At 34.1% G+C, this 10,938-nt stretch overlaps 1 protein-coding gene across 1 annotated transcript; it reads left to right on the top strand.

The window, feature by feature from the left end:
- Nucleotides 1–1,837: 1,837 nt before the first annotated feature.
- On the top strand, nucleotides 1,838–4,738 carry LOC117333026 (fibrinolytic enzyme, isozyme C-like). Its single transcript, XM_033892144.1, has 3 exons — nucleotides 1,838–2,066; nucleotides 3,055–3,194; nucleotides 4,456–4,738. Exons 1-3 carry the CDS (start codon nucleotides 1,940–1,942, stop codon nucleotides 4,600–4,602), a joined length of 414 nt encoding a protein of 137 aa, XP_033748035.1. The 5' UTR covers nucleotides 1,838–1,939; the 3' UTR covers nucleotides 4,603–4,738.
- The last annotated feature ends 6,200 nt before the right edge of the window (nucleotides 4,739–10,938 follow it).

Genomic DNA, 10,938 nt, shown 5'->3' with positions numbered 1-10,938 from the left:
TGATCAAATTACTTCTGTTAAATTGCACCATAGGAATGATTGGGTGGCTTGTTAAATATCACTTGATTTTGAGATGACCATTAATACTTGATGAATAATATTTCAGTATTTTGTATTCCCTTCAATAGGAAACTTGAGCATGATTTAATGAAAAATTACGTAGTTTTAAATCACCGCCTCCTTGTTGACAGGATGCTCCGTAGTTCCTCCGGTACCTATGCACCCAAATGCAGATTTTATACGACAGGCATCGGTGCGTAAATATGTTTTAAATAAACTTTGTTTATCAAAATATTTACCATACAATGTGCATTTTTCATATGGAAGCAAACAAATTGCTAAATCACAATATTTTTTGTTTGTATAATAACAAAAATATTTGTGTTGGTTATGTTAAATGTTTCAGCTTAGATATTTTGAATAAAATAACATATATAGACATGTATTTTAATATTCAATGTATCAATGCGTCTACGTTAAGTAATACTTTTTAAATACACTATGAATATAACTAGTGGTATTATTTTTACCTAATTCTACATAATAACTGCAGATTTACACTCTACTATAAACATAAATTGCAAAAAACAGATTGACTTGACTTTTTTTTTTTTTTTTTTTTAATATGAATACTTTAGTTTTTCATTTTCTCCAGTCGTTTGGTTTGGCACGAATAATTCAAGGGAACGATGCAGAAATTTGTGAATTTCCGTGGCAAGCGTCTTTGATGTTTTTCGGCGGTCACATTTGTGGAGCAGTTGCTATTAGTGACAAGGTAGCCGTAACAGCGGCTCACTGTGTCTCCTGGGCGCCCGCCAGGTCTGTATGATAATTTCAGTTTTCTTCCACAATACATTTGTATATGTATTAAAAATAACCAATTTCGCAGAACGACCCCATTTTTCTCATTTTCTCTCTGAACATTATTTTGCCTTTCTAATATCCACCATCTCAAAGACCACATATCGACATCTATTTATAAATTTTGAAATAAAAAAATAGAAATTATAAACAAATATTGAACAACGACTCTTTTTCACCTTTTAATCGAAATTTTAACATTTCACTCGACCTTGATAGAGTATTAATATCACCTCATAGCTTCTAGGTAGTTTCGGCTCTGACGAGTCTTGGAAAGGCGAAAACTCTGTATGATGTAGTTGGAATAAGTTTTTGTAATAATCGTTCTAATTTCTATTTGTTTGGAAAGGCGCTTATATCGTGTGCCTTTTAAACAATCCTTTGGTATAATATTTGGCCAAAAAGCATTATGGAATTCATTTACTCCTAGGGAATGTTTCATTATTTCCTTTAATATGAAACCACACAACAAATGTTATAAAAAAGTTTTCAACCATAGAAAAATAAAACTATATTTTCTTTACTCAACAGTTATTTCTCCATTCGAGTCGGTTCGACATCACGAACAAGAGCAGGTCTAATTTTTCAAGTAGCCGAAGTTATTGTGGTATGTATATAAAATTTGTATCATTGGATTTGGTATTCATTCGAAAACATCATTTTCACTTGTTATACATTGTAACAAAATGTAGATAGTTCATCGATATAGCACACATAAATAAATATTATCTTCAACGATAGAAGACAAGTAGACAAAATACAACAAAAAAGGTTGTCGTCTGAAATATTGTTGTAAATATTCAACTAAATACAACAATGTAACAATTGTGTCGATCTGAATGTTCGTATCAATGTAAAACTTAATACAACACTTAATCAATCATGGTCATGTGATTTTTTTCTTATTTACTTACAACTAATTACAACAATACAATATTGATTTTCTGAAAAATCGTGGTTGCATAGCTAAGTTCAACAATCGAAGTCATCAGTTTCCATACATATAGACATCTACTTTTCACAGCACGAATACTACAACCAAGGGTCTGGTGCTTTCCCTAATGACATCGCACTCCTTATGTTCAACGAATCCATCACTGGTCCCGGTGCAGCATCGGTGGCAAGATTACCCGATGATGACCACAAAGACTTCGCTCCTCATCGCTGTTCTATAACGGGCTGGGGGTATTCAGTATACGGACAAGGTAGTTATTTTTCTTCCTTCCTAACAAATAGTAAAATTGATAACTCTACAATTAAACGAAGGCACAGTAACTCGGGGTATTCACATTGTTGTGCGAAATATATAGATGTGACATACGCTCAAAACTGATAAAATGAAGTGTGAGCGTGCTGAATGTCCGCTGATAGTTTAACACTCCAATGGACATACAATGGTCGTCGCACCAGATTCGGGATTTTTTGAAGCATATTCATTGACAGGGGACCGTTCAGAATATAAGAGAATGTGATTGTGGTCAATTTTTGAGGATTACGGTAAACTATGCTATGCTGAATATACTGTATGAATTTTACTGGTATTCATTTGTCTTATATAGCGGGATAGGTTAGATCATGTGGCTAATAAAAAATCCTTTATCAAAGTTGATGTTTTGTTAAGGGTATTTTTTTGTTTGTTTATTTTCCATTTTTTAAGCATGAATAAAACAGTTTACGAAAACAGACATAATAACGAAACCATAATTCAAACTCAAAATCCCATTAGCAAAACTACAAATTTACATGGAATGTTTCGGAAAAAATAACTAGGAGAATATTACCAGGGAGCGCTTCATGAAACCTTACTTATTCTCAATATTGTGCTCAGACTCAAATATTTATCTTATGTCTCGATTGATATTCTTTTTCTTTAGTTTGAGGAAAGACCTGAGGTAAGATATCATTGTCGATGGGTAGGATTTTCTTTTAAACTGTTATTCCATGACTTGGGCACAGATCTCAAGCTTGTGCATGACAGTGGTTTCATGAATATAGGAACAGGTGTTCCAGAATAGTAAATATCTTCTGCTTCATAGACGACATTCGCGGTACATTCAAGGAATAAATTCTAGGACCCAGTCATACAATGAGGGATCAGCTGTAGCAAGACGGTTTATTTATAATGTGACATATAGTGTATCTGTTACGAAATTAACATTTTAAGTTGTTATTAACAAGTGTGTCTTTAAACAGTTATTCCTGACGTCCTGCAACAGGCTGAAATGACTGTGATGAAGGAGAAATGGTGTGAGAGGGCATTTGAAGAGTTTGGTGATGGAATAATTAACGACGGACATGTCTGTGTTATATCAGACGATTCCTCATCCTGTAATGTAAGTATACCTACATGATAGTGTGTACATAGGAATACACGTGATTAGTCTTATCTTTATACATTTATACACATTAACAAGTATACCAGTGGACCGAATTATTATATAGGAAAATAACACATTACCTAGTATACTAATAGACTGAAGTTTTCTATAGACAATTTACACCTTAACGAGTATACTAATAGACTGAATAATTCTATAGACAAGTATACATCTTAACAATTATACTAAAAGAATGATTTTTTTTTCTATAGACAAGTATACATTTTAACAATGATACTAATAGAGTGAATTAATCTGTAATCAAATATATACCTAAACAAGCTTACTGATGGGCTGGAAGGGCCGCGGTGGCCGAGTGGTTAAGGTGTCCTGACACTTTATCACTAGCCCTCCACCTCTGGGTTGCGAGTTCGAAACCTACGTGGGGCAGTTGCCAGGTACTGACTGTAGGCCGGTTGTTCTACGGGTACTCCGGCTTTCCTCCACCTCTAAACCTGGCACGTCCTTAAATGACCCTGGCTGTTAATAGGACGTTAAACAAAAACAAACCAAAACAAACCAAATGATGGGCTGGATACATCTATAATCAAGTATACTCATGAACTACTTTATATACAATTGACTCTGTTGCATATGTTTACATACTTTATCAAGTATACTAATGGATTGCATTATGCATGTTTATACACATCAAATAAATAAATCAAACGAAATAATGAAAAGAATAACACGTCTTTGAAGTTAATTGATGGAATTAATTGTTAAAGGGAAATATATTGAAGTATTGTTTCTAATTAATCAAAAATCTGATTTAGCTAGAAGACATTAAGGGCATAATAAACTGACAATGATGTACCGATTTTATAGTTATGGAAACATAAGTAATAACAATAATTTTAATCACAATTTGTACTGAAAATAAACACCAGAACAGTAACGATTTACGTATATAAATAGTGTACATTTCAAGGTGAAAATATGGTATTTCATTTAATGCAATAAAACAATGATTTTTATTTCATTAACTTTATACATCAACGTTGGATTGACATAGTGATATCGGTGTAAATAGTTTGACCTTAAATCTGTATAAAATAGGTAGCTGCTCTATTGTACTTGTGTAACGCTGGTGTTTGTTTTAGTACTTATTTCATAAAAATAAATGTTTTATATAACATGCAACTACCTGTAGTTAGGAGTACGTTTGTTGTTTAAGTTAACAAAGTAAATAACTATGATTTATTTTCACGATCAGGGCGACAGTGGCGGACCTTTAACCTGTGGGGACACCTTAGTCGGAGTGACATCATTTGGTATAATAGGATGTCCTGCTGAATATCCGTCAGTGTACACACGGATCACTCACTTCCGACAGTGGATCAAAGATAACTCCGGTGTGTGAAGTCATGTGGGCAATACTTATTGGAATGGCGGTCATATTCAAAATAACAAATCTTGTTTATCTTATTGTTGTTTTTTTTAATCTGTTAAGTCAGATTGAATGAAATAAAGAATATTACTAAATTGACAACGCAACGATCGTTTACTGGATTTTAAATTTAAGAGTTTAGTAATGTGTTTCATGCGTGCGTGCGTGCGTGCGTGCGTGCGTGCGTCAATCCATCCATCCATCCATGCATGCATGCATACATACATACATACATACATACATACATACATACATACATACATACATACATACGCACGCACGCACGCACGCACGCACGCACGCACGCACGCACACACACACACACACACACACACACACATACATACATACATACATACATACATACATACAATAATTGTTTTATAACAGTTTTACAGAGTATGTAAACAGGATAAATTGTTAATATATTCAACTCGTGTACATTTTTTGCATGTATCATATTCATCTTAAACACCTGTATTAGATTCACATAACCATTCAAATATAATCTTATACACAAAAATGTGAAAATCATTCGTGTACACACCGTGTAAATCTCATCACATCAAAACAATATGAGAGTATAGGACATCTATGATGCTCCACACAATCTTTCAGCGTTAAGAGACGTCTTTGATTTCCTTACAGCTATAGATGTTAACTAGAGCATCTTCCTCACTGCTACTATAACTATCGATGTTCACTAGCACCTCATTCCTTACTAATATAATAACTATATATGTCCACTAATGTGACGGTAATAGGGTCCGTATTAGGCACTACTGATGATCAATATTAACTAACATGTTTTTAGTATTATTCTAAACCCTCAGTGCAAATATATACTGTAATAAACAGCGTGCCTAACTGAATGCATGTGTTCATGTAATGACAAGTACAAACTATTCTATACAGTAATAATATCTCAGTGATTGTTCAGATTCTCAGAGTAATTCTAACTACAATTATATCCTAATAGGGAACTATATAATAGAACAGAATATAACCTTACATAAATTACTGAGCGCTCCCTGACAAATGAAATCATTCTTCCCTCCCTGGAGATAAATCAGGAAATCAAATAATAGGGAACAATATAATAGAACAAAATATAACCTTACATAAATTACTGAGCGCTCCCTGACAAATGAAATCATTCTTCCCTGTCTGGAGATAAATCAGGAAATCAAATTTGATGATAAAACTGGGCAAAACTACAAAGGTATCACAGAGTTCAATAATCATTGACCGACTAAGCACTCTCTTCTACCGAATGTCCACTTTTATCAAGCGCTCATTTTACAGAATACTGACTGTACTGACTGTACCGATGACTTATTGAGTACTCATTGCTATCGATTTGGTACTCACTTCTTAGTATATAGTTCAACTGTGTGCTCCAAGACACGTTCTCGTGAACAATGAGCAGACCAAAACTTCTGAGGTTCAACTTACAACGTGTGTAACGTACTGATCACATTGAATAACTAAAGTCCTCAAAAAGAAGAAAAACCTTCTGGTTACCCTGTATGTAGCAGTAACATGCCTTGATACTTGATTCCTGAAGGTCATTTTGGCGTGTAACGCCTTCTGTCTGTATTTAGCAGTAGCATGCCTTGCTACTTGATAACTCTAACACAAGTTATCTACTCACAAGAATATGATACAGGAAAGCCTCATTCCGGCACGTCTATATCTTTATAGTCTTTATCTTTTGTGTTAGGGTATCAGATGGTAATCGTATGCTAGTGTAATATCTTATAGAACGAAGTAGCAAAGATGTAGGTGACAATACACTTTACCTTATACGTATAAAATACTACCCGAAAACGGTCTATTATGTTACGTGCCTCCGACTGTCCAATATTTTACATAATAGGCAGTTTTAGGTTTATATCTTACTTAAAACACCCTCTTTGTGTTAATATTGGACTGTTTCAATACCTCTTGAATATGCATAATCATTTACGAAATTGATACAATATAGGACAGTGATGTCCTGTTGCATAATTTTGCATCCTTTGCACAAGTGCATGTACAATAGGTGTGAAGAATGTGCCCAAATATAATTTAGTTTTCCGGCAGTGAGTGTGTGCTCCTAACTCAATCCATGTACAATACATTTGGTGCACAATCATCCAATATTGAAATTGATTAAATTCAAATAATGTAATTGCTTTATTGAAGAAACTGAATAAAGCATAATTCAAGGATTATACATATATCTTTGAGATAATGTAATGAACCAAAATCACATAATTGAAGCGTGAAAAAGCAATATTTAAACACCCCATTCATTTCATATATATATTTATATTATACATGAATATCCGAAAGAATATTATCAGAAAGAAATTGTGCCTACATAAGGGTTGGGAAAAGGGTATGATTTTAACTGCAACATGAAAATGTTATTGCCAAACTTCGGAATCCAAAGAATCTACAACTAATGCCGGAAATATGTATCTAAGTTTTTGGAAATGTATACATAGATATGGTAAAATTTTACCTTTAGATGTGCAGTAAGGTATGTGAAACCGTCCAATACATTACCTGTAACTGTCCAATTAATCTATGATTTTGCGTATTTCGACAACTACTGGTTACTAATTGAATGGCTCCAGGTGATGCCTATGCATTCAGCTGGATATAGTACGTAAATGAAAATGGGTGATATCACAGGCGTGTTTTTATGAGATCACTTATCTTGGTTATTACGAAATGTAGGCAGTATGCAGTTCGAAACAGAAATCTATTTTACGGATTCAATAAAAACTGTACCTGTTTCGCAGAAAGAATAAAAGCACAATCATAGCAATTAGTTAAAAAATAACACTACATTTATTGATTATATATGGAAAAGTACTCTTTCAGTGCTCCATTTAGAACTCATGGATGTGTAAACGCCAAAGGAACACAAGTGCCTCCATGCTATATCAACAAGATTGTGTTGAAGAAATATTCCTTCTGAAAAGTTAAGGATATTAAAGTTAAACTGGTATGATTTGGTAGTTTAATAAGAGTCATTTCCCTTACATTGCATCATATTCTCCATGAACCAGCCAATATCAGATAAAAGACATTTTTCGGATCAAAAGAAATATTTTAAACATTACATTAACCTACCTATTGCCTCTTTACTATACAAAGACACTGCTGTTGTTGTTTGTTTGTTTTAATTGCTTAAGTCAGATCCAACGGAACATTAAATGGAAGATTCCGTCCGTAACAGGGTTTCAAATCTTGTTAAAATATACTCCCTATCCATTTAACTTCACGAAAAAACATCTAGTGGCAGTATCACCCACAGTTGTTGCATTTTTCTAGTATCAATGCATGTAACTGTTGTATCCAGGGTAACCATATGGCGTCACACGGCAACAGGCAACATAACCTTCACTTATTACAGTAATCAAGTAATTAGGTATGCTACTACTGTATCCAAGGTAAACAGATGGCGTCACACGGCATCATAACCTTCAGTAATTACAGATATCAAGTACCAAGTAATCTGATGGTGTCAAACAGATGACGTCACACAGGAGAACCTTCATTTATTAGATTCATAAAGTATCAAGGCATGCTACTACTAAATACAGACAGAAGACGTTACACGCCAAAATGATTCAGGTATCAAGTATCAAGGCATGTTACTGCTAAATACAAACAATGTACAGGGTAACCAGAGGGCGTTACACGCCAAAATGACCTTCAGGTATCAAGTATCAAGGCGTGTTACTTCTGCATCCAGGGTAACAAGATAGCACCACACGGCTGCATAACCTTCAGATATCATATATGTTACTGCTGTGTCAAGGATAGTATCTATAACATTCATATCACGTAAAAAATTGTGACTTTCATTTTTGAACTTGTGATTTGACATTTTCAACTGATGCTGATATCGGTTGTGTTGATGTAGAGCATAATGTGCAGTAAAGAAGCGCCGACGCACAATTACATTATTAAGTAAAATTATTGTAAAACTTATCATTAACTGCTGTATCCAGGGTTTTGAGAGGTTGCGGTATGTTTGTGTGAAGTTTCCTTGTGATAGGCTGGAACTTTTGCCGATTTATAGTAATACTTCACTGAAACCAGAATACACAGATTGTATCACGCGGCAGTATAATCTTCATTTATTATAGTTGTCAAGTATCAAAACAGGTTACTTTTGCTTCCAATGTGATGTTTATATTATTCATTTCACTTATCATTTTGGGACCCTCATTTGTGAAATTGTGATTTGACATTGGAAAAGGTTGATGTCGTTTGTACGATGGCCGATAGCGGCCGACAACACACTCCTATAAGTTAAAAGTGTTCTGTCTGACATTTTGTCAATTCACTAGGAGACAGTTTACACATTTTGTAAAAAAAGTGAACTGTCATGACACTTTGTCAATTCATGCGGGCAGTTTACATTTTTACTTTCACAAAATAAACAGAGGAGAGGAGGTAGTTACAGTTAAGGTGGACTGGGTGGGGGTATAGGATTATATTACGAGACTCCAGAGCTGAGAACAATGCCTTACGTGCAATAAGTGATAAAGGCAAATATACACATACGACATAGCCGCCAAATAGAGAAGATACGGAAAATTCCATATGAAAGAATTATAGTTATTTGAAAACAATGATATTATCATTAAAACATGATTAAAAAGATTTCCCCCTGAATCTATTATTGGTGTATTACAGGTATTGTATATCAGTTATACTCGTATTATAAACTGTAACATTTTCGTATAAGTTTATCTATATTACTCATCACGTAATCGGTCTATTTTCCGGTGAAATCGCTCATGTAATGTTTTTGACATATGTCACTAGTGTGATATACATTGGAGTTTTTCATTGGCTGCGCCAGTCATAAATCGATTTTGACGTCATAATATGGACAATGTTGTGACGTCATGAATTGACAATCGAAACAAAAAGGTGGTCTGTTTGATATTGACCTCCGTATTTTGACTTTAAAACCCGTCTCTAAGTATTTGCTCTCCATTGCTCGCAAACTCAAAAAAAAAAAAAAAAAAAAAAACATTTTTAGACCCGTTCCAAAAAATTTCACAAGTAAGAAAAACTCATTTAAGACCCTATTGCAATTTATATCGATTTTACTGTATTCGAATAAACAGTTGACGGATTTTACCTACACCATTTGTTTACATGTTATCCTTAGTTATCATAATAACTGTTGAATAGGTTATATATAACGAATCGTAAATCAGCTTAAGAGTATATTATATGCTATAACTCCATGCAATTGAGGGTGTATGCCATACCATATCATTGTCATCCGTAATTATTGAGAAGCATTTCTGCAAGTTTGGTATATATACTTTAAATCGCCAATAACTGTAGATATCATACTCATTAAACGGCGAGTTCTTCTCATAAACAGTGATATTGGTTTAAGATATAGCTGTGCACGAGTTTATACCGTAAATATGTCTTTAAACAGTTAAATAGGTTTAAGATATAGTTATCCACGAGCCAATACCGTAAAAATCTAAGATACGCAAAGGTCAACAGAGTGCATGAGAACAACACACCTAGCGGTGTATTTTCCTCGTAATATAATCTTACAACTCCCCCCCCCCCCCCCCCCCCCACACACACACCCCTCCGCCCCGCCCACCTTAACTGTCCCAGATGATTATTTTGTGAAAGAAAGTAAAATCTTTTTAATTATGTTTTAATGATAATAATATTGTCTTCAAATAACTATAATTCTTTCATACGGAATTTTCCATAACTTCTCTATGTGGCGGCTATGTCGTATGTGTATATTTGCCTTTATCACTTATCGCACGTAAGGCATTGTTCTCAGCTCTGGAGTCTCGTAATATAATTCTATACCCCCACCCAGCCCACCTTAACTGTAACTACCTCCTCTCCTCTGTTTATTTTGTGAAAGTAAAAATGTAAACTGCCCGCATGAATTGACAAAGTGTCATGACAGTTCACTTTTTTTTACAAAATGTGTAAACTGTCTCCTAGTGAATTGACAAAGTGTCAGACGGAACACTTTTTACTTATAGGAGTGTTTTGTCGGCCGCTATCGGCCATCGTACGTTTGTGTTAATGTAGAAGATGATGTGCAGGAACGTTTTTTTTTTAAATTGATGAGTCAGCAAAGAATCGGCGACATGCAATAACATCATTATATACAATTATTGTATAATTTCAGTCTTGTCCAAACATATTGCCAAAACAAATTAATAATTTGGTAGCTATCTAATATGTTGTGATTCATTATATTTTATGTACTATTTCAATGGGTTTTTTTTTCTCCATTTAAGA

Source organism: Pecten maximus, chromosome 1 (genome assembly GCF_902652985.1).
Source record: "Pecten maximus chromosome 1, xPecMax1.1, whole genome shotgun sequence".
Taxonomy (NCBI): domain Eukaryota; kingdom Metazoa; phylum Mollusca; class Bivalvia; order Pectinida; family Pectinidae; genus Pecten; species Pecten maximus.
The sequence above is the reverse complement of the archived record's forward strand: the minus strand, read 5'-3'. Positions and strand labels throughout refer to the sequence as shown.

Excerpts from the sequence above, each read along its gene's own strand:
- LOC117333026 (XM_033892144.1), top strand. The coding sequence starts at position 1,940 with ATGTTCAACGAATCCATCACTGGTCCCGGTGCAGCATCGGTGGCAAGA. Across the intron at positions 2,067-3,054 it reads GTATTCAGTATACGGACAAG|TTATTCCTGACGTCCTGCAA; the intron begins GTAGTTATTTTT and ends GTCTTTAAACAG. Across the intron at positions 3,195-4,455 it reads ACGATTCCTCATCCTGTAAT|GGCGACAGTGGCGGACCTTT; the intron begins GTAAGTATACCT and ends TTTCACGATCAG.